The following is a 25,325-nucleotide window of genomic DNA, read 5'->3' as shown; positions in this document are numbered from 1 at the left end:
TATGTTTTAAAAGCTGTTCTTGTCCTGTTCCAATAGTTTACTTATAAATTGCGTATTGAAAGCATCATACCTGTCTTTTTGTGAGTTTTCTAGGCAATGTATAGTATTGTAAGTATAGAATTCAACAATTTGTAAAATCAATTCAAGTGTCCAAATATTTTTGGCAACATTATTAATTTATCTATTTATGCAATAAAGCTAATTATTTTTACATATACTTCAACTCTCTTCTTATTTTGGGGATTAATTATTAAAAACTTACTTTTATTAATAATGCTTATATATTTATTTATTTATTTTATGAACTCATTTGTCTCTTAATTACATTTTTTCATTGTTTATTTGCTTGTTTCTTTTCTCTCTATATTGGTTTTAGATTTTTTTTGTCATCAGAAAAACAAAGCTGCCCCCTTAAAGTCTTTTATAAATATTGCACAACAGGCCGAAGGCAAACAAACAGCCAGAAGAAAGTGAGAGGGGCAACTGGATACCTCTAAACAGCAACTGTCGCCATGCTGCTCTCCTCTCGGCCGGGAAACTCCCACGAGTTCTGTCCTATCAGTCGGAGAAGTGTTACCGAGCTCCCGGGGCATGTTTCAGCTCTGCAGTACAACTCAAAACAAACACGCAATGCAGTCGTTGAGCAAATTAAAGAAGGCAGAAAAATATTTTGACATCCTTGAATTGCTTTACGGAAACTCTTTTAATCAATCTGAAGGAATGGACATTTAAAAAGATAGGATTCTCACACACACACACACACACAAAGGTTTAGGAGGAAGGTGTAATATCTTTAAGGGATATATGTCCGGTGAGTGGGATGTTAGTCTGCCAAAGACTTTGAGAAGCTCTGAGAACACCGATGTCTAAAGAACAAAAAAACCTTGGCAAACGTCCGTCTACAGGGCAGTACCTGCCGCCACACCCTCGCAGAGCACTGGCATCAGGAATCTCCCTTCCAGATTTCTCCATTTCCTGCGCACACTTCATTTTGAGAGACTGCGGCGGTGGTGGCAGCAAAACAGAGCAACAACCTAAATGAAACTCTCCTCTTTAGAGACGCTCAACTTTATACGCCGCAAGTCTAGTGAGTAGTTGTTATTGAAATTTGAAAACAAAAAAAGTATTTGATTTCTTTCTAGTAGTTGTAAAAGCCAAACGAATGGCATTTTGATATGCGAGTTTGAATACCCCTAGGTTTGGTCACATATTCTGTCCTGCTTTTGCTCTTTAATCCTTCCTGTTTTGCCTGCGTAGGTGCTGCTTCACATTCCCTGCCGCTGAGTGACTGATGAAACTGCTCTCAGCATACAGGGTGTTCTCTAGAGCTGTGGCGCTCTACTGCTTTCGCATCAGGACTTAAAAGTTAGTGTTTACAACCTGTTCATATGAAATTCAACATTATATATATATATAGAGAGAGAGAGAGAGAGGGAGAGGGAGAGGGAGAGGGAGAGATCTAATAATATGCCAAATTATGACAGAATAAGTAGGAAAAACCTTAGGTAAGATTTTTCCTACTTATTCTGTCATAATTTGGAGAATCAAATTATGACAGAAATGGAGAAATCTGGAGTCTAAAAATGGTATAATATGAATAATTGTAATATTAATAAGTGAAGCTGTTTTTGATGTGGTATGTATGGTAGTATTGAGTAGTTTTGTTTATTGCTTGTCATCTTCCTAATTTGACTAGCTTCTACGAGATGAATTTGCAGCGAAGTAAAATTCGATTTGACACCCAGCTATCATCAGCAACAAACGAATAAATAAATAGCCTGTTTATTATATGAATAGTTTTTTCTTTCGCTGTACTAGAACACTGAAAGAGAGATTTGTAAATGTCAGATATCGATTTTCAAGTTAGTATTCTCATTTGCTTAGAGGAGTTATAGATTAACACAAGAAATACAATATGTTTCAGTTTGTAAAGTGGCTGTAGCTATAAAGACGGAGGCGAGGAGTGATCTCCTTTGGGTTTGAAATTATACACACTTTCTCTATGCTCGCAATTTTCCACTTAAAGCCCACAAAACAGAGGCTGTTCACAGTTTTTCACCCATGCCAAATTTGCTTAGTCAGATTGCAAATCAGCATTGTCTCGTGTATGATTATTCACTGGCATTATGCCACTGCGTTTGTTTGTTATGGGTGCTGTATCAAGTGCTTACGAAACCACATTATCTTTTATCCTCAAATCAATATTGCTTTAAATTATATTTCTTAACGTTAAACAGCATTTCCTTCTGCGCATTTGAAATAAGCGACCAAGTGGAAGAAGATGTGCAAGATGAAAGTAGCCTTTTTTGTGCTCTTCCTCGATTATCCTCTGTGGAAGAAATCTAGCCGTGTTGGGTTTCCTAGCAGAATTGGAGGTGTGGGCTTTCTTGTCTTTTGTGTTCTTTGTGGTTCGAGGTGTGAATCTTTCTGCAAGGATTTAGTTTTGAGTTGCTGGTCTTTAATAAAGGTGCAAAACAGAGATCAGCTGGTTAGCATTGGCATTTACTGTAGCTCCTACACAGTTCCTTTAGCAGCCATTGAGAAATAGGCCAATTGGAAATATTGAATTAGTTATTATAGTTTTACTATGTATTGCAGTTTAATTATAGTATTTAATTATATTATAATATATGTTTTACCACTTGTATTTTATTAAATGTATTAAATATAGCATTCAAATATTAATTAATGTTAATTATCATTATATCTTTAATATGTAAATGCGTTTATTCTATTAAATGTTATATTTATTAGGAATATAATCAGAAGTATTATTTGATATTGAGATAATGTTTTATTAATCATCATCAGTATTTTTAATAAATGCATATTGTTAATAATTTAGTCCAAAAACCATGTTTAGCTTTGTTGCAAGTGAACCTGTAGTTTCGTATGGTTTTGTTTATGGTTTGGCACCTAAATACTAATATATATATATATATATATATATCAAATTTAAAATATTATTACAGTTTTATTACAACCAGTATTTTATTTGCTGAAACATTACATTCATTATAAACATTATTGATATCATTAATAATAATAATATTTTATTTTGTTAAATATTATTACACTTATAATTATTATTATTATTATTATTAGTGAATATTACTATTTTGAGGGTTCTTAAACCCACCAAATAATGCCTGATTAAGGTCACATGACCAAAACATTGTAAAAGAATATGATTCCCAAGCTAAATCAGAGTGCTGGATACATCTATTTCTCTTTAACTATTTGCTTTTCTTTATTCTGTGCACATGCTTATATGATTTACAAGCAGCTAAACCAAACATATATATTTACGGCCCTCTGCCGTTGAGATCACAGCACATGTAAGAGCAGGATAGTCAGTAGTGAAGGGCTTGTTCTTGTTCTTGTGGTGCCATCAGTCAGTCAGCATTGTCCTCCAGCTTCAGAGGGATTCCTCACATAGCATTTAAAGCTCAGAAACCTTAGCATTTTGTTGTTTTGGTTTGCAAGCTCATGATCCAAAGACAGCTCTGCTAAATCCCAGTGTTGTATGTTATATTAATGGAAAAGCAGAAGACGTTTCTCGCAACATTAATTTCTGTACCGTGTACAGTAAGGTCGAAATGATGAAATGTGTGTATATAATGTTTTGTTTTCTGTCTTTTTGTCTGAAGCCCTGCCATCTTGAGGAGTGATGCCAAGTTATGTTTAAGCAGCTGACGTGGAACCTGACCGTGTCTCCTCCTGGAAGCTGGTTTCAAGTGGTGTCTTAGAGTGCCGATGAAACGAATCTAGCACCATTTGAAATCAGTGTTCTTGGGGTGGGAAATACAACTGACAACATTCATGCTTTATACTATGTAAACACATCTTGTATTCGACGCCAAGACGTGTCCTTTAACCAAGGTTGACCGATTTCTTTTGGTGTTCAGAGTCTTTTGGGGTTTCTAGCACCATTTGAAATCGGTTACAATGAAGGACAGATAACGACGCTGGAGCGCTGAAGTCATTTCAGCACCTCGAATACATTTAACAGAATGGTGAGTGATAATAACAATTAAAATCAAGATAACAATACAAAAAAAAGTTGATTTTATTATACTTGTGCAATTACATACAACACGGGATAAATAAAGTTATCCAACATAAACTTTGCAGGTAAACACAAAAAGTGACAGATCCATAAGGTGGGTGTATTTAGTCAGACAGGTGATTGTCAGATATGGTTACAATACCATAAAGTACCACTAGATGGAAAGTTTGTATATATTTTGTGGTCAAGATGAAACTATAGCATATGAAAATTTTAATCTGTCATTTTAATCTGGTTTGCACTGATCTGGAAAGTGGTATATGGTGTGGTTATTGTGCATATTGTTTCAAACCTAGCTGAAGATTGAACGTTTATGTGTGTATGTGATCTGATGTCGATCTGAAGTGTATCTTCTGTAGTACCTGGAACGCAGGCTGCTGGTCTTAGGAGAAGTTTAGTGAATCTGAATCTGAATCAAATCTGAATAGGACATTTTCAAATACGGTATGTCACATTCTTATTGCAAGCCAATGAAATATATCAATCAAATAAACTGGTTATAGGATAGGGTTTAGATTTTTAGGATGTAAACTTACTATTTATAGAGCTTTGGAGTATAAAAATGAAAAAAAACATATTTGACTAATGTGTCAAGCTCACTGTCGAAGTCTAATTTGATTATTAATTAACCTTTCTTATTTACAGTACATATAGTTTTGTGATATATGTTTGGTCAGACGGTTGACATGTTGTATGACCCAGAAACATCAGATTTTATGTCCTTTATATTATGAGTACTGGGTAAACTTGATTATTTATTTGATTATGTATTTTTGACATTTGTTGTTTAGGCTTGATGATAAAAACAGCCAAAAATCTAACAGATTCTGCTGTATTATCACATTTTTGTATTCAGAAATGTAATTTTTTGTTACCTGCTGCATCTAATATGGTCAATAAACGGCTAAAATTACAATTCTAAAGAAAGTACAATCTTTCTTGAGTATTTATCTACTTTTTGCCTTACAAAAAAAAAATAAAAGTCTTCGATGCTTCACAAAAACATTGTATAGTATGGTTACTTGTATACTTTCCAAAAATTCGATTTGCTAATATTGTAATAATTCAGTGTGAATTATGTATGAACAACAAGAAAAAAAGTTACTACACTTAAAACAATACAGTAGTTTTAAGGTAATTTGCCATTTTGCACTATAGTATTATGGTTTACAAAAAAACACAGGAGAATGAATGAATTTTCTCATACCAAAAATATGATTATTAGCCTCGCTTTAAAAAAAAAAAGGTTCCTAAAGAGAGTTTTTACATAAATGTCATAAGAACCATTTTAAGTTCTCCAAAGAACTGTTCAAATAAGTTTTAATTTTTCTTTAGTGTGAGGAACATTTTAAAAATGTAAAGACACTTTTGCTCTATCAAGAACCTTTTTGTGAAATGGAAAGGTTCCATGAATTTTATCGATGCCAATAAATAACCTTTTATAGTTTATAGTTTTTTTTGGCTTCCCTTATCACTCCCTGATCGTGTCCAGTTGTGTCCTGTCAGCTTTGTCACTCTTTATATTTAAACCGCTTGTTCTTCTTGACAAAAGACTGGACCCAAAAGAAAAAGAAGAAATGATACATCCCTTAAATGTCATTTTTCCATAGTTTTTTTTTTTTTTTTCATGGAGCATTGTACCATTGACCCTCTGTGCCTTGAGCAAAAGACATGTTTTCCCATTTCCATTTCATAACACATTCTATATTAGACATGGTCCATGCATATTACTTAAATTTTAACTAATTCAGTAAGTAAAGTAATAGGGTACAGGACACATGCTCATAAAGGAGATTTTACATTATCCCCACATTCTGGTTTTTCAACTTGTCCTTTTGAAATGATGCCTTAAACGATGAAAGACATTTATTACCATCATTCACAAATAAGTAACAAATACATACAAATCAAAAGAGAACATCACATTTCTGATGTGTTAAGAACTGTAAAAACTAAATGTTTTAAGGGAAGGCTTATCTAAACAAACTACCAAATATCAACTGTGTAACTTTAGTGAAGTTGCTTGTTTGAATTCCATCTAATATTTTTCAGATGTACAGAACAGTCTGTCATTCAATAAGAGTCCAGCGTCAGTAACATGATGGACTACTGCGGGTTTCCAAATTGCTATTGTTGAAGACTCTGGTTCTTCATATGTTAGCTGTAACTTCAAGGGGCACAGTGTGATTAGCACGTGCTAAGAAGTCATCATCCATCATAACCAGCTGATGTAGAAGTAGCAGAGTCAATATATCAATTTTCATTTTTTTCTTCTCACTTTGGGCTTTTTGACTGGCCGAAGATATGGGTTGTCAATCATGTTTTCCTCACTGGCCTTCCCTGTAGGCACAACACCACCAGGTGGCAGCACTACGTTCTCCTTATCTGTACTTGGGTCATCCTAGAAAGAAAAAAAGATTCCAAAATTAGTACTTACTAAAAACAAAATAATTGATATATAAACAAAAATAAATAGTTATTGAAATATTACGCACTCATACACATATATACACACACACACCGATCAGGCATACTTTATGATAGGGCTGCACGATATTGGGAAAAAAATGACATTGCGATATTTTTTTTTCTGCGATATATATTGCGATATTTTTTCTTACAAACAAAAATGGGGTGAGCACACGTTCATTCTCATTTTAAATGATTTAAACATCGACACCATTGTGTCAATTGATTAATATGCGCAAGGGAGAGAGAGCAAGACAGCACTGGTGTTGTTTGTAGATGGCTCGCTCTCTCTGTCTCTCTCGCACGCGCTCTCAGTAGCTCTTCTACCTGATCTGACCACAGGGCGCCTTTGCTCCCCACATGCATCAATGAGCCTTGGCCGACCCTGTCTCCGGTTCACCACTGTTCCTTCCTTGTTCTACTTTTGATAGATACTGACCACTGCAGACTGGGAGACCCAGTCGTCTAGCCATCACAATTTGGCCCTTGTCAAAATCACTCAAATCCTTACACTTACCCATTTGTCCTGATTCTAACACATCAAATTTAAGAATAAAATTGTCACTTGCTGCCTAATATATCCCACCCACTAACAGGTGCCGTGATGAAGAGATAATCAGTGTTATTCACTTCAACTGTCAGCGGTCATAATGTTATGCCTGATCGATGTATGAATATATACTTTATAAACTAATAAATATAATTAAAAACAGACAAGCAGGTATGTTCTACAAAAAATTTTGAAGAGAAAAAATGCTTCATGCTTGCCTGAATAATGTGACTAGAGTTGTTCTCTGTGTCTGTCTGGTCATCCTGCTCAGATGAATCGGTCTCCTCCAATGACTGAAGCTCTAGTTCAGAGGGCAGCAGGGCGCTGAGGTAAGGGATGGTGCTCGGCTTTGCTGAAATTACTTATTACACACAGAAAGATGAATAAAACTAGAAAGTCAAAAGGGCAGTCAAAGTAAAAGGAAGACACTCGCAGTATTTAGGACAGAAAAACTCACAAGGGAATGCACTGATGTCATCCTTAAAAAGGCTTTGCGTCTCTCCTGTTTTGGCCATGAAGCGGGTGAGCGCGCGCTCCACATCTCTCCTTTGTGATGCTGCCTTCTCTCTCACCACCTGGTAATCTGACACAGGCTCTCTAAAGGTCTAAAACACAGAAATGGGAGATATGTTTCGAAGCAGAATGTATGTTCTTTAGGTTACTGGTTGTTAAGTTGAAAGTCACACTATGTAAAGGCACCAGGTGAGCAATAACTCACTGGTGTTTTGATGTATGTATGAGGATCTGGGAATTCAGGGAAGTGGCCGGGGATGTATGTTGGATGAGTGCGCTTCTGTCCGGCCACGAGGGCTTTTGGGATGACTGGAGCATTCGTTACTGGAGCTGTTAAATACAGAAGAGTACATTTAAACAGGGTCAAACATTACAGACAATATAAGATAAAGAGATATATTAGTGAAATATGGTAAACCTACGTGCAGTTATGACCATCCTTTGGGATCTTTTGGCATACACTGGAAGAGTATCCACATTAAAACCTGCGATTGTGGAAAAAGTAAACATCCGCATAAGTTAAAATCGTATTAACATATGAACACAATTCAACCTCATAGAGAAGAGGAATCTTTTATACTTCCTAAGATTAAATAAACTGATTAAATGACAACCAACCCATTTCGACCAGTGTGACGACCACATCAGAGAGTGTAGGGGTGCTTCTAGCTGTGTGCTCACAGGTTGCTTTCGCACAACGTCCAACCTCAGTTATATCTATCAAAAGATATTGATAATCTTAATATTAAAATGCATACAATAAACTTGTGTTCATTCTAAAATTGAAACAAAACAATTACATAAATCATTATTAAATACATTTATAATTTGTATTTTTTTGGACAAGCCTCACAGGTGTCTTGCATGAGATAAGGGAAGGACTCACAGCTCTGCATCATCTCCGTGAGTGTCTCCACCACCGCTTTCTCAGCGCTCTCGAAGCCACACTCTGTCAGAAGAGAGCTGACCACCACCTGCAGCGTGCGTCTCCGAGCCAGCTGATAGTTCTCCGTAGGACTTGTGCTGGCCTTACTGCTCCCCGAGCGCTGCAATTATTAATCAAAAGAACAGAGTATTAAAGATCAGGATGTCCAACTGCAAATGTTTGACTCTCTCAAAACCAAGTTTTGGTTGCTGCTACTTATGGTTCGCATCGAAAAATTTAAACCAGTATAAGATGTACTACTGGTCTTCCAGCCTGGTCAGACTGCGAGACCAGTTTGACTCTGCAAAGACCTTTTCAGAAATAGTGGTGACTGCCTACTTAGCATGTTTGGCATCATAAGGGTGTTCCAAAAGCATGTCTGGCCATAAAATAGTGTCTAGGTAGGGAAGACCATTTGGTTTGAGACTTTCTGCTGACAGACACTGAACTGTTTCTACACAGCCTCACTACATTTATTGTAAGGGCTATTATATATATATATATATATATATATATATATATTATTATTATTATTATTTTTATTTTTTTATTTTTTTACACATAACAATACAAAAGACCGGTGTGTTTGCATATAAAACAACGTCTACTTTAAAAATGTATGACAGTTCTTATCTTAAATGTGCCTTATATTAAAAAAAAAACAAAGTAAGTGTTGTTTGGCTAAGCTAGCCTAAAGACTGTAGGCAATAACAATGAAATGAGATATTTACGCTTCCGGAGTTTAAAGATCCGCTCCCCATCACTACAGAATCTGCCATGGTTTTTTCCTCTGGTGTTTAGCACTCGGAAATTAACTCATTGTGCGTTCTGCATTCCCTAATAACTGTAGTGGACGTTTATATATTTGGTGATAATGGCAACCCTATCAGAATTTCCAACAGGGCCACCGGAAGTCTGTTGTTTTCGCCGCGTTTCCAAAATAAAAGTAAAACAAAAAATATCTTTGCAGACCTATGAAAAAAAGAAAAAAATATAAAGATAAGAATTTTGTGTGTTATATTTGATGTAATTTATGGGACATATTGCAGAAAAGAAATATCATTTTTGCAGATATAAAGAAATTGTTGTCTGGATGCTATAGCCTTTGACAGTCAGTTTGACTTGAACCACAACATGCGGGAAACGTTTCTCCTCCATTCCTGTTTAAAAAGACTGATAACTGTTTGTGTGCAACATTTTAAAATGTCTTACAGTAACTGGGGAAGATTTGCGAATTTATTTCATTGGTTAGAACAAGAAGAAGGCGTTATACACATGCCGTTACGAAAAACCAAAGCAAACAATGGCCTAATTATAATGGCAGATACTTTCTAACCAGAAGCATTCTCGTCCTGTTCGATCAAAAAGAAAAACAATAAAACCACCCTTTAGTGTAGAACATCTACTGTATAAACTCTTTGACTTTCACATGCATTAATTATTAAATATAATTTTGTTTAGATACAATTAAAAGCTACTTTAAAAAGTAAAAAAATACATTTATATACATTTATGTCATTTAGTTTCATTCTGCTTTGTAAAAAGACATCATAATATTAATTGTAAATATATTTTATTACATACTATATTTCATTTTTATGTATTTCCAGCCATAGTTTTAAACATAGTTTTTATTTTCCAGATAGTATTCAATATAATAAATATCAGGCTGGTTTTCACACACATTATAAATGGAACTCCATTCATGAAATATATAACTAATTGTATATTTAATATACTTTATATATCATAAGGGGCTACCTTGCTAGCGGAGAACGCATTTGGGTCCACTTAAAGTTTTTTAAAACCCGTTTTCCAGAGCAAGGTTTAGTCCACGGGCATTTATTGTGAAAGTTGGTGCAGCGGGCGGCCATCACCTGGGGTCGCTATTTTCAACTGCCTCACCAGCTAAAGACAGACACACTCATTACGTCTATAATCGCAACGCTTGATTGTTGTCTTGGTTTCCCAGCCTCGATTCCTTACTGATGAGGGACTTTCGGCCCGACTGACACAGGGAGATGGGGGTACACAACATTTCAGACCAGGTGAGAGATATTAAAACCCCATGAATGGCGTAAATCAAGCAGTTTTGTTGTTCGCTCTCTGCGCTTGTGTGCAGAGCCTGAAATGTTAGCTAGCTCCCTGACGATGGATTGTCCTATTTCCCTCATAGTTCTCGCATCGAAACTTGGGTTTTTGTTATGCATTTAACTGTAAATCTCACGTTTATACTATATAATATAGGTATAGAGCTACCAAAGAGGTGTTAAAATAGAAAAATAACCCTTTAGCACGCCTAGACGTTAGCCAGCGTGCTAAGCCTGATGAGTTGGGTGTCAGCCAGCCGCATAGGAACACATCTATTATGTGTTAATGTTTTTAAAACGCACACGTTTATTAACATGTTTAACAAATACTCACGCTTTTGTTAAATAATGTCTTTATATAACAGTACTGTTTGCAAATTTCTCATACCTACGTAGATACAATTGCAGTGTGTTTTGTTGCAGCTGTCTTATGATACTCAACGATCATCGTGTTTGATTATAATCATACCTCATAATTGACACTTAAAGTTATACACTGTAATCAGAAGCTTCTCAAGCTAAATGTTTGAATTTGTTGTCATATTTAATAGCAGGATCATAATAACATCCACCTTTTTTTCCTTCCTCCTCTAGCCGCCTCTGGTCCAGGCCATATTTAATAGAAATGCAGAAGAAGTGAAGTTATTTTTGCACAAGAAAGATGAAGTCAATGCACTGGTATGTTCTGAATGGTGTATTTTATTGTGAGCAGGAATTATGTGTCTCATCTGCATATGCGATGTCATAACTATGACAGATTTTCCGGATGACCGACTGTACATATGAGCTGTGTGGAAAGGAAATAAAAAAAAATCTGTTAACCTTTTTTTTATGCTTGCTTTTGTCAGGACCAAGAGCGCCGCACACCTCTTCATGCTGCTGCCTGGCTGGGGGACGTTCATATAATGGAGCTTCTCATCACCGCAGGTTTGAAGTTACACAGCCGTGCTGCCAACACATGCTGTTACATTTTTTGCTATGAAACAGATAGTTCCAGTATCAAAATCTGATTGATCAATACAGGATTAAAGCCTTGTTGACATACACAAAATATTAGAGCTGCAACTAACGATTATTTTTTCTGTCGACTAATCGAACAATTATTTGTTCGATTAGTCGACTAATCTAACGATTATTTTTATAACAATAAATAATTAATCTAATGCTCTTTTTTTTTTTTATTCGCTAATGAATCCTTTGGGCAACTTTACAAAAAAAATATAAGTACAACTTCTAATATAATTTTTCAACCTTTATTCATTTTCAACCTATGTGGTTGAAGTTTTTACAGTATAAAATAATAAAGAGGCCAAGAAAATTATTTTACTATGGTAAATATGAGCTTATGATAGCGTTTATAATTAAACCACAGTAGCCATAAATTTACAGTTGTCTGAGACGTAATGTTCTTTAGCATCACAAACCATAAAATGTAGTGAGGGTTCTGCTTAGGTTTAGCATGGTTTCCAGAGATCTGGAGCTGGTGGTTTGTGACTGTTGTCTCGCGGCGCGCTGTCTTTTAAGGGGCAGTTCACATATCGCGTCTTTTGCGCGCTCAAGTTCGTTATTTCCAATGTAGGCGTGTGATAAATGGAAGCGATGCGGTGCGACGCGCTCGTTTTTTCCAGGCGCGTCCGCACCGCATCTAGTTAAAAACATCTCAACTTTTCAGAATGCTGCAAGCGCAAGAATATCAGACCTGAACCAGGAAGTTGGCCACCAAATCACACGGTAAACAGTTAAACTGTAACACCGGAGAGCGCCAAGATGTTTTCCTCTGAGATGTTCGCGCATCACAGTTGTGCTGCCGTGGTACACCATATCGGTTTGGCAAAGGGAACAAAGGGCCATTTTATTTGTCCTCTGTTTAAAGTATTCCCATACTTTTGATAACAGTGGTCTCTGTTTTTGTGATAGAATGCAACTTTCTCCATTCCCAGTATGCCATTACGTAAGATGTAAACAAACAGTGTGACGCGTCGATGCATTTCACACACGTCGACATATTTTTGTAGTCGACGTAATCGATGACTTCGACGCGTCGTTGCAGCACTACAAAATAGTAACATTAATGGCATGTCATACCCGTTCGTCTAAATACGGTTTATATCAGGGTTTCCTAAATAAATGAAGAGCTAATAATTAACTAAATCAAATCTAACATTAAGCAAACAGGTAGCATAATTAAAGTAAAACTTAAATAAGGGTCTTATTAAATCGCAATCATTAAATCAAAGGCTCAATTTCAATGAAACAAGTTACATAGTGTGTGTTTCAGAGTGAAGAATGGCACTGTGATCATTTGCACACACATGCAGCTTATAATGCTATTGTTTCATGATGGCACGGTTCAGAGGAAGTGCTGCTGCACAAAATCTCCATCTCTGCACTAATGTGCAATTCAATTCAAAGTGTTTATTATCATATACCCAGTGAGGAAAACAAGTTTCCCTTAGCAATGAAATTCTTACTTTGCTGTCCACATTGAATGCCAAGACATACATTGTACGTATGTGTGTATAAATTTGTGTAAGAAACATATTAATGAAACTATGCTGCTGTAGTAGGCATATAGAATATGAAAATAGAAATATAGGTTATGTATACCTATATATGCGAAATTACACACTTCACCCTAGATTAATTAAGTGTTTTATTGTTTATTACCTGTCATATATAAGCATTATGGTGTGGGAGGCTCTGCTTTATGGTGTATAGCTTTGCAGCAGATAATTAAGTATTGCTTAAGCATTAGACATTTATTAACTTTAAATCTTTCTTTCTTCCCTTTTTTTGTGTGTTTTTGGTTCACTTAACTGCATAGGTGCGAATGTCAATGCAAAGGACCATGTGTGGCTTACTCCATTGCACAGAGCAGCTGCTTCCAGAAATGAGGTAAGCAGCCTGCGTGATTTAGATGCTTGTGTGGAGGCTCTGTCTGACACAGCTTACTCATGCCATTGTTTAGCATTTTTAGCAATTTAATATGATTCATGCATTTTGTTTTATTGTTTTCTTTTGTTTGTTTTCTTACCCAGAGAGCTGTTGCGCTGCTGCTAAGGAAGGGAGCTGACGTTACCGTGCGGGATAAATTCTGGCAGACACCACTGCACATTGCGGCGGCCAACCGAGCCATGCGTTGCGTCGAGACCCTGCTGCCCCATGTGAGCAGCCTGAATATGGCCGACCGCACAGGCAGAGCGCCCCTGCATCACGCTGCTCAGAGTGGATACCAGGAGGTAGGGTGAATTACTCCTCTAACACACTCAGGTGAATTAAAAGACAGGGTAGGCCACTTCAGCCCTCAACATCATTGTTTTAGCTCTCCACAAGATTCCGAAAGTGCAAAACGCTGCTGAATAGCCCCGAATACAGATGCTTCCATTTTGATGTAGTTTTTAATGTAACCTTCGCTGCATTTAGTCTTTTTTCGAACTATTTGTATAATTGTCACAATATCAAATGTCAATAGCAGATGCCAATACATTACAATTATAATCTTGAAATGTAGTCATTTAATTTTATATATATGTGTGTGTGTGTGTGTGTATTTTTTTTTATATTATTAATTGGAGAAAACTACACATTTTGTGCAATCACAACTATTTAAATATTTCAAAATATTTATATTTCTAATTTTCAATATTAAATATTTGAGATAACCAAATGTTTTTGTGCACAGTCACAATAATTTAAATATATACAAATATTTGGATATTTTTAATTATGTTGTATATATTAAACTATATATATATATATATATATATATATATATATATATATATATATATATATATATATATATATATATATATGAATAAATTATTTGTATTCAACTTTCACTGTAGATAAAATGGTTATTAGCAATAATGTTTGTGAAGCAAGTAGATGTATGCTTTAGTACTTGATGCGTAATAGATTTAAAAAAAAAAAAAGTATTACTATTGATACCACTTTTTTTCAGAACTAGACTGATACTTTTATTTTTTGATACTTGCCGATACCAAGTACCGATACCTGTATTTTCATGCCATTTGTAATAAAAAAAAAAAAAAATACTGGGTAACAATGCACTCAGCCTGCCGTTCCTATCAGCTCGCGCACATTTATATTAATGACATATATGTACTTCATAGATATCCTTGATCTCTAAGAGCTCTATTCTGCTCTCTGTTGTCAGTGTTTCTTTCTCTCGACACAACATTGTTCACATGCTGTGTAACTTGGTACTGAAATACCATTACTTCCTTGGTGCCAGTTTGTTTTTAGATCTCAGCCTGTATATGTTAAAACATGTGATGTAAACTCTGCTTTTTGGAGTTAATAAGTAATATGGAGTAATTTGGAGTAATAAACATACAATGTAACTTTGTACTTTTACTGCCTAATAGATGGTTAAATTGCTGCTGAACAAGGGAGCCAATCTGAGTGCCAGTGACAAGAAGGATAGGCAGCCCATTCATTGGGCAGCTTACCTTGGTAAGTATATACTGTTTTGTTTTGTTTTCTGAAGTGTTGTTGGTGTTTTCTGTAGCTGAATAGTAATTTTGCTTGTATTAGATTGGTTTCACCACCTTTAGCTACTTCGTGTTGATTTCTGGAAGATGTAGTGATACCAGAGACAACACTCAGTATGGCCTCTATATTGAACAAAGCCCCGCCTTCTGGGTAAAAGAGCCATTCACTAATCTGTAAAGTCCTCGCGTCACTGCAGCTGCCATTAGAAGTCCAGGTTGATCTAGGGTTCGGAGACGTGCATTTAGGACATTTTTTTTTTTTTTAAGGCTATTTTTAGCAACAGAAACAACATTTATGAGGCCGTTGTTGTCAGATTTCATTGGTGATTTCAAAAATAAAATGTAATCATAAGCTTGGGGAACAGTTTTGGAGAATTTGATGTTACCCCATTCAAAGAGAGGAGCTGTACTTACATGCCCGAGAGGCGTTTTTCAAAGATGGCCGCCGAGTGATGTGACTTGCCTTAAAGGGACTTTGATAATACTAACCTGTTTGTTTCTCTCAGGACATCTGGAGGTGGTTAAGCTGCTGGCGTCTCAGGGCTCAGATAAGAGCTGTAAGGATAAGCGGGGATACACCCCTCTCCACGCTGCTGCTGCCAGTGGCCACGTCGATGTGGTCAAGTACCTGTTACGCAATGGAGCCGAGGTCAGTTCCAGGCCTTGACATTAACATTTTTCCACCTGTCTTTTGGACAAGTAAAAGTATAAGGTGTCTGGTTCCCAAATCATTTTGACAATACATCTTCGTTAGATTAAAAATACTAGCAATACGGGATAAGGAATCAGAAATATGAAGTTAACTGTGTTCAAACATTGTGTTTGGACAGCATGATCTTTTTTTAACCCATATCAATTTCCCTAGCGGCTATTCGTCCCTAGGACATGAGTCAAAACTGATTGTGATATAGAGTGTTTTTACATAAGAATCATTTTTAAAAGATCAAATCTTAGGCCAAAAAGTGAATCGGATGTCCCTGGTGAACCATACTCAGAGTTCGTGCTCTGCATTTAACCATCTGAAGTGCACACACACACACACACAGCAGTGCACACACACCTGGAGCAGTGGGCAGCCATTTATGCTGCGGCGCCTGGGGAGCAGTTGGGGGTTAGATGCCTTGCTCAAGGGCACCTCAGTCACTGTACATGCACTCCCCCGACCTACAATTCCTGCTGGCCCGAGACTCAAACTCAGACCCCTCCAGTTGCGAGTCCGACTCTCTAACCATTAGGCCACGACTTCCCCACAACGGGAACAAATTGTCAAAAAATAGAATCAGTATTAGATAAGTCATGGCTACGACATGTGATTTTTTTTTTTGACTTGCAAGATGATGGCAAAGTTTCCTGGAAAAGAAAGAAGGTTGATCCTTGGTTTACAGGATCTTTTATTTCATGCTGTCTGTTTCTCAGATTGATGAGCCTAATGCCTTCGGAAATACTGCTCTCCATGTGGCCTGCTACACGGGACAGGAGGCCGTAGCCAACGAGCTGGTCAACCGTGGGGCCAACGTCAACCAGCCCAACCACCGCGGCTACACGCCCCTGCACCTGGCTGCCGTGTCCACTAACGGGGCTCTCTGCCTGGAGCTGCTGGTCAACAATGGTGCTGATGTCAACATGCAGGTCTGGATAGGGAAACGGGAGTGGTTTATTAAGACATCGCTCTGATTGAACGATCTAAATGTATCTGACTTGACTTTTTGTATACTTTTTTAATGTTTTTAAGCTCTAGGAAAGACATTCCTTAGATAATTTTTTTTTCTTCTCCACAGAGTAAAGAAGGGAAAAGCCCTTTGCACATGGCAGCCATTCATGGACGTTTCACTCGCTCTCAGATCCTCATACAAAATGGTTGGTTACTTTTCCTTTTTTGACTCTGTTTCCAATTCCTTTTGTAATATTTAACCCCTCTTGTTGTCTCCTCAGGTGGGGAGATAGATTGTGTGGACAGATATGGCAATACACCACTTCATGTTGCTGCCAAGTACGGCCACGAGCTGCTTATCAGCACCTTAATGACAAATGGTGCTGACACAGCCAGGTAAAGAACCATGTGTTTGTTGAGTGAGATTTAGTTTTTTTTTTTTTTTTTTTTTTTTTTGCTTTTAGAGAGTGGATTTAGGACATTTCTTACAATATAGCAGTTGCATAATGTCTCTATCATACAACCTTAAGCCAATTTTGTGGCAGTTAAACAGTGTTTTCTTTACGTTTTAATTATATACAATTATCCAATATTCTATTAATGTTTAAATTTATCTTTGATATTTTCAGTTTTCATTTTAATTTAAGTAAAATTGTTTGTGTGTGTGTATATATATATATATATATATATATATATATATATATATATATATATATAATATAATTTTTTTTTTTTTTTTGCTTTTTATTAATATTAGCATTGCTACTTGTTCAGATAGTTGAAAAGACAATGCCTAATTTAACATTTATATTTTTTATTAGCTTTATTTCAAGTATCAAAAAAGTTTTAGATCACATCAACACTGGGATAAAATGTGTAACTGACTCTGAAATATTAATAACAATAATTACTATTACAAATAAACTTGTTACAAATCAAAATATTGAATATTTTGTAATGAATCTGAATTACACACTTTCTTTTCTTGTTTATAAGATTTGGAATAGTATGCAGCAAATTAATATGGCAGTGGAATCGTGCATTAATGAATACTTTCTGTTACAGATATTTCATGACCGAATTAGGTGTATTTGTTTTATGTGCATTTAATTTTTCCTTGTATTGCTGACAATTTAGTTAAAAATGGCACAGTTTACCTATGTACACGAGACCGGGAATTTGTATTTACAAGGAAACTGATTCTAATCTCCTGTCAGTTTGCATGTTATCTGCTTGCGGCATGTGTAATGAAATCATTTGCTTATTTGTCCTCTTTGTACAGACAAGGGATTCATGGGATGTTTCCTCTACACTTAGCTGTGCTCTACGGGTCCTCTGACTGTTGTCGTAAACTACTTTCCTCAGGTACACATCCTTTCTCCATATAAAGTGACCAATTACAGTAAGGGCCAAAGGAAAATGGATTTGTCCCTAGACTATATTGTATATTCCCTTGTTCTTTAGGGAAGTGCTTTGATTGTAATATATGGTACTAAATAGTTTCATATTTATCTATGTTACTTCAAAAAAAAATTTATGATAATCACATGGCACTTTATTAATGATAGATTGAAGTCTTAAAGCCGTCCATGAACTGCTTTTCATATGACTGATTTGCTGCCAGCCAAAGTCACAGTTTACTCCTCTAACTAACATTGCATTGACTTTTGCAGGTCAGCTCTACAGCATTGTGTTGTCAATGAGTAAAGAACATGTGCTCTCGGCCGGTTTTGACATTAACACCCCAGACAACTTTGGGAGGACCTGTCTACACGCTGCTGCCTCTGGAGGGTGAGACTGCAGCTCTACTTAGAATGGACTATTTAAAAAGCCACTGGCCCACTTTATACCAAGTGTCCCTAGTAACAGTGTTTTATGTGCACAAATGCCAAGAAGGTCATTTTGCTGAACAGACTCAACAGCCAGCATCTAAACGTCATTGAAGAAGACTTTTTTAATATTTATGCATATCCTTTATTCTCTTGATTCAGGAATGTTGACTGTCTCAACCTGCTCTTAAGCAGTGGAGCTGACATGAATAAGAAGGACAAGTTTGGAAGGTACGACTCTTCTGTGATAAAATAGGATGCCCTCAGTTTCTGTCATGATCCTATCTGAAGTGTGCATGTGTGTCTCTCCACCAGGACTCCTTTGCACTATGCGGCTGCTAATGGGAGGTATCAGTGTGTGGTGGTTCTGGTAGGAGCAGGGGCGGAGGTCAATGAGCGTGACCGCTCTGGCTGTACACCTCTACACTACTCGGCTGCATCGACTGCCTTCTGCAGGTGAAATGCACTCACACATGCCCACACATCTTCTTGCATCTAATAAATATAATAAATATAATAGTGGTTTACAAAGCATTACTGATGTCTGGTGTCTTTCTCAGAATGGACCGACCCCATGCCAGCACCCATCAGAACCAAGAGGATGGGGAGAAGGAATCCTTCCTGTAAGTCTACAAAAAAAAATGTTTATTAAAATAATTTGATGCCTGTTTTGCTTTGTATAATTAATATTTTGTTCCTCATGCTAGTAGCTTGTAATTATTTGAAATTTTTAAAGTTCTAGTGCTAGGTTCATTAAGGTACTACATGATGTTTCAAACTAAGAAAATATAAAAAATCTTACAGACCACAAACTTTTGAATGTTTGGGAATCCTTACAGTCTTTGAATCCCATGTGTTCTGATACTTTCAGTTGCGTGGAGCATTTGTTGGATAATGGCGCTGATCCATCTCTGTGCAACACTAAAGGATACAGTGCTGTGCATTATGCTGCAGCCCACGGCAACAAACAAAACCTGGAGCTGGTGAGATTGACCTTTCACTCTAACATCTTTCTTTTTTTTTATACAGTAAAACACTTGATGCATGCTTCATATACATGTTTTGTCCTTGATTCTGTAGCTTTTGGAGATGTGCTTCAACACACTAGGAGACAAGGAGAGCAACGGGTCCATCACCCCACTACACTTGGCGGTATGTACAAAACGTTAAAAAAAATCAGCAGCAGTATACATCAGCAGATATTCTGTAATTCTACATTCATATAATGAGCTAATATTAATGGAAATGACTTTTGCTGTCAGGTGGAGTCTGGTCACTGGGAATGCGTCACCGTGTTAATCGAGTCTGGAGGGTATGTGGATGCCTGTGACCCGGTGGGGCGCTCTGTGCTATACGTAGCTTCTCAAAGAGGACATGTCCGCTGCGTAGAGCTGCTCCTCTGCCAATCAGCATCTTGCCTGCTCACAGAGCACCGCAGCAAATGGGGCCCTCTTCATGTTGCAGGTACATAGAGCATGTGTGTGCAAATTGGCTTGTGAATCTGATCTTTCTGTGGAAATTTTGACAAGTCGCTTGTCTGTTCTTTGTTGGCAGCTGCCAACAGCCACTCAGAATGTCTGCGGATGCTGCTCTGTAGCGAGGGGGGAGCCGATCTCGTTAATGTTACAGATGCAGAGGGACAGTATGTATGAGCCGATGGCTCTTCTACTTTCTTTTTTTCAGCTATTTATTGTTTTACTCATATTCACAGCTTTCGGTATTAATAAGGTAACACATGCCAAGTAATGCATCTTGCATAATCTGATTACTAGTCATTCAGATCTAATGATTTACAATAATTTGGAACGTACTCATAAAAAGTATTATTATTTGTTTATATAATTGATTCCTATAAAATATTATATTGATATAACTGTTTTTATAATTCTGTTGATTTTATATTGATATAGATGTAATATTACAATGATAAATATAACTGTTATATTTTAGGGATTTTCATCTCGCAGTCGTTGATCTCATTCTCACGGTTTCCCTCTCTCTCTTGATAGAACTCCACTAATGCTGGCAGTGCTGGGGGGACACACTGACTGCGTGCATCTGCTGCTGGAGAGAGGAGCTTGTCCTGATGTGAGAGACAGGAGAGGAAGAACAGCCTTACACAGAGGGGTGAGATTCTGAAATCGTTAGTAAAGTTTCTGCTATAAACTCCTATTAATGGGAGCTTTCTAACCAGGTCTGTGTTTGTAGGTGGTGATGGGTCGGGAGGACTGCATAACTGCCCTGCTGTCCCACAACATCTCAGTCCTCAGCAAAGATTTTCAGTGGCGAACCGCGGTCCATCTAGCTGCCTCTTGCGGCCATGCTGACATTCTCTCCAGTCTACTTTCTGCTGCTGACCACACCCACCCCCACGACCCAATCACAGACCTCCACGGCTACACACCCACACACTGGGCAGCCTATCACGGTAAGAGCTCACACCTTTTGTGCCTCAATGGCTTGTTCACATTGATAAAAGTGTCAAAAATTAAATAGGTGACTTGTGTTATTTGTGAAACAGGTCATGAAGACTGTTTGGAAGTTTTACTTGAACTTAAACCATGTAGTATCCAGGAGGGAAACCCCTTCACCCCACTGCACTGTGCTCTGTGAGTGATGTTTTGCTACTTCCTCTAAATAATGCATATTAAAGTAGTGTTCATAAGTACAACTCTGCTTTGTTTACAATGGTAACCAGGAAACCCTGTATCATTACTGTTCATAAGCGCCATCTGCTGTCAGAGAGTGAATCTGCATCTCATTCAGCTCGTCTGCTTTTTGTTCAGATATGTTTTATGTAGTATAGTTTAAAATTGACGACAAAGGTTTTTACATTGTTCAAAAGAAAATGCGGTTCTTTTGAACTTCTTATTTATCAAAAGAATCTTGAAAAAAGTATTACTGTTTCCACAAAAATATTACGCAGCACAATTGTTTTCAACATTGATAATAATAAATGTTTCTTGAGCACCAAAGCAGTATATTAGAATTAGCGGTTTAAAAAATATTAGCATATTATTATGATTTTATTAATGTATTATATTAATATTTTTAAATGTTAAAATAGAAAACCTTACTATCTTTTTTTTAATCAAATAAATGCATCCTTGGTGACTTTTTTTTCTTCCAAAAACATTAAAAAATCTTACTTACCCCATACTTTTGAACAGTAGTGTACTTGCATACTTGTTCGAATAAATGTATTTTTTACAGCCACCGAAGTTAGCCATTGCCTCTTTTCTGCATAGTAAACACTTGTGAAGTTTTTATGTGAAAGGTATTTAAATAAAACTATTATTTTTATATAATTTGTTTCCTAATTGCCATGCTGCATGTTCTCGACATCCCATTGCAGCATTAATGGCCATAGTGGTTCTGCAGAGCTGCTGTTGGACTCCAGTGTTTGTAATTCGCTGGTAAACATCAGGGATGCCAAAGGAAGGTTGGTGCAAGTAGTTACTGAAATGCAAATGCTGTGTATTACAGTAGCTGTAAAATAGTTACAAATTGAAAAGCAATGCATCCTTAATCTACTAGCTAGATGACTATGTTGTGATCTCTTGCACTCAGGACCCCACTTCACGCGGCCGCAGCTGCCGAGGATGTGGCTGGGCTGCAGCTGGTTCTGCGGCATGGAGCAGACATCAACGCCGTGGACCACTCAGGTCGTTCTGCACTGATGGTGGCTGCCGACAATGGCCGAAGTGGTGCTGTGGGTAAGAGTTGCACCATGTGTGATTAGTAATCTGAGACTGCTACCCCTCAGGCATTGTAAAATGTGACTCTATAGAGGGATTAATAGTAATTGTAGATTTTTTGTTATTGTTGTATGAAGCCCTGCTGCTGCACCGAGCCAAAGCCGACCTGTCCTCCTGGATGTGAACAAGAACACTGCCCTGCACCTGGCCTGCAGCAAGGTAACAAACAGCGCTTTTCTTTAAACTTAATGCTGATTATCTCTAGATCAGAACTCTCAAATGTTGTGCATATTGCTAACTGTGTCTGTCTTTATTTGAAGGCTAATGAAATGTGTGCCATGCTGATCCTAAAGGAGATCCACAACCCTATCCTCATAAATGCAACCAACAGTATGCTTCAGATGTGAGTTTCTTTGTCCTAGTTTGCTTGTTTTATCTTCGTGGCACAGAAGCTTCACACTTTACATGTAACTCAGTCAGAATAAACTTAACAAATGTTTTAAAATCTTTCTCGACTTCTTTTTCTTCATATGTCAGGCCCCTCCACATTGCCGCCAGAAATGGTTTGGCCACCGTGGTTCAGGCCTTGCTGAACCGTGGAGCCACAGTGCTGGCAGTGGATGAGGAAGGTAAGACAGTCGTTGATGCAGTTTTTTTCTAAGTGAATTTGCAATACAATACAAACAAATTCATGTTTTGCATTTTTGGGCAAAGTTGGGTTTGAGTTGCTCACAGCAGTAATGGCAACATGAACCGGTACAAGGACTAATATTAGGCGTAAAAAGTGAATTGTGCAGTTGTTTCCATGGAACACTTATTAGAAATGCTATATTAATACTGATAAAGTTAGCATACTAGTAACTTTAAACTATACTTGTTTCAAATGTACAAACAAAAGGGACTTCTATTCGGAAGATCCAGTACATTAGCATAGTGTCCCATCTTAACAACTGCTCCATAATCATGTAACTGATGTATTTGAGTGAGTTTCTCCCTGGCTGAGATGACTCTGTGTTTTTGTCATGTCACAGTCATACGCCAGCCTGGCTTGTGCGTCCAATAAAGCTGTTTGCCGACTGCCTCGCTCTCATTCTGTCAACCATGAAGCCTTCCTCCTCCACGCCCTCTTCATCCTCGCCGTCTTCTCCCAGCTTCAACCTGCTCAAGCACTGTGGCATCACCGCCGCCTGTCCCCCCTGCCCAATGGAGGCCTTCGCCATGGTTACGGCAAAGATCGCCATGGTGCTACTATCGGCTTGGATGGCTACTTGACCGAGTGAGGCGTTATTACTCAAAAAAAAAAAAAAAACAAGCTTGGTCACTTGGTTTGGTCCTCTCTACACATCTAGATAAACCTATATGCAATTACAGCCACACATCCCTCCTTTGCCAGTATCAAAGCTTTTCTTCACATTTCAGTAGAGAGCGAACACAAAAGAGGACGAATTTAGCTATTTATTTTAATTTATTTTCCCCCACTTTCCTTTTCCTCCCACCCACTGACTCCCATTTTAGATGCTGTCCATTCAGTACGAGTCTAAAATCTAAAATCTGAATCTAAGCCATCTATTCGAACCAGTATGAATCACTGGCGAGTCAGTCCTTTATTTCTTCTCCATTTGCAGTCGATTCGACTCGGTCCATGTTAGACTTATGCAGCTGTGTGTCTCCATGGTAACAGTGATGATGGATGGGTTTCCATATCATGCCTCCTATTTGCGTGACGCTGTGGCCTTGCATAGGAATTTACAGCCTGCCCTGAGGAACAATTTAAACGGGTTACACTAGATTTGCATGAATTTACGGGACCATGTATTTGATAGTGGTCTTGTGTGTGTGTGTGTGCGTGCGTGCGTGCGTGCACGTGTATGTGTGACATCCACCTTTGCTCAATTTTTTTTTCATCCCATACTTGATTATTACATTTCTGAGGTTTTTATGTGAGGTGCAATCTTATTCAGCACAGATCAGGAAAAGAAACAAACAACTTAACAGAATCATATTGACAGAAGGGAAACCGTACTACCTTAAGCCAAAAGACCAATGTCCTCCTGATAGAGGGGTCTGATATGTAATGCTCGTTTACTTGTTAGAGAGAAAAGAGAGTGTTTTCAGTTGGGTGGGTTTTGAGGTTGAAAATTCACATTAGGTTTATAATGGAGGTGTTAAGTAGTCCAGATCACTGTTTGTAGGTGGGCAGAAGAAAGAAGAGTTAAAAGTGTCGTGATGTTGGCCGTTTAAACAACATTATGAAGATGCTACACTAAGGAAGTATAGAAGCACAAATGTCATACACAGTACTTGCTCCTTGGGACCTTTTGGTTCTATTTATTTTTTTTATTTTTTTTTTTGGCCTCATAAAATATCTTCAATTAAATCTACTGCTTTGCTATAATAATTAGTGTGGAGTTGCTTTCACAGTGCCTACTGTATTTAGTTTTGTCTACCTAGGATCCAATCAGTTAAACCCCATATGCACTCGCTTAAAGTCGTTGTGAAACAAGGTTTAAGTATTTCATTAAATCCGTCATGAATCGATTACCTGAATAGTTGAACGTATGATTCATATAGGCTTTGGGGAGTGTATATTTGAAGTTTGCACAACTGGAGTGTTCAGGCTGATTGGAGTTTTTTTTTTTTTTTTACCACGTTTATGGGGAGCAGTCATGGATATGACCAAAGCTAAGCGATTTCTAAATACCATTTTAATAGGAACTAATAGATATCCAAAAAAAATATTTTCAATTAAAAGTACTTAAATAACATTCACCCCTGCTCTTTTTAAATGCTTCCTTATTGCCAAAGGTAGATTAATTAACAAAGTTAAGATTGTGCTTCCATTAGGTTTTTAGCACCTAAACACAACATAAGAACATTGTGAATGAGTGTTTAAAACATCCCCTTTTTTTCTGTGCACCACAAACAGGCAATATATGAGACAATCAGTTGAAAGGGCTTTTTAATTTTGCCATAGATTTCTTTTTTCCTAAACAAGCAAAACGTCAACACATTTT

General features: G+C 37.3%; 1 protein-coding gene and 1 pseudogene across 1 annotated transcript; one reads left to right on the top strand and one right to left on the bottom strand.

The window, feature by feature from the left end:
* Positions 1-5,913: 5,913 nt before the first annotated feature.
* On the bottom strand, positions 5,914-9,448 carry LOC113098275 (transcription initiation factor TFIID subunit 8-like). Its single transcript, XM_026263289.1, has 8 exons — positions 9,258-9,448; positions 8,488-8,647; positions 8,220-8,318; positions 8,024-8,086; positions 7,807-7,931; positions 7,546-7,693; positions 7,307-7,449; positions 5,914-6,470 (listed from the first exon to the last, which is right to left on the bottom strand). The coding sequence occupies exons 1-8, from the start codon at positions 9,303-9,305 to the stop codon at positions 6,330-6,332; spliced, it is 927 nt and encodes a 308-aa protein (XP_026119074.1). The 5' UTR covers positions 9,306-9,448; the 3' UTR covers positions 5,914-6,329.
* Positions 9,449-10,411: 963 nt separating this feature from the next.
* LOC113098274 (serine/threonine-protein phosphatase 6 regulatory ankyrin repeat subunit C-like) lies at positions 10,412-22,987 on the top strand (annotated as a pseudogene).
* Positions 22,988-25,325: the final 2,338 nt, after the last annotated feature.

This window comes from Carassius auratus, unplaced genomic scaffold (assembly GCF_003368295.1).
Source record: "Carassius auratus strain Wakin unplaced genomic scaffold, ASM336829v1 scaf_tig00216479, whole genome shotgun sequence".
NCBI lineage: Eukaryota > Metazoa > Chordata > Actinopteri > Cypriniformes > Cyprinidae > Carassius > Carassius auratus.
The sequence above is the reverse complement of the archived record's forward strand: the minus strand, read 5'-3'. Positions and strand labels throughout refer to the sequence as shown.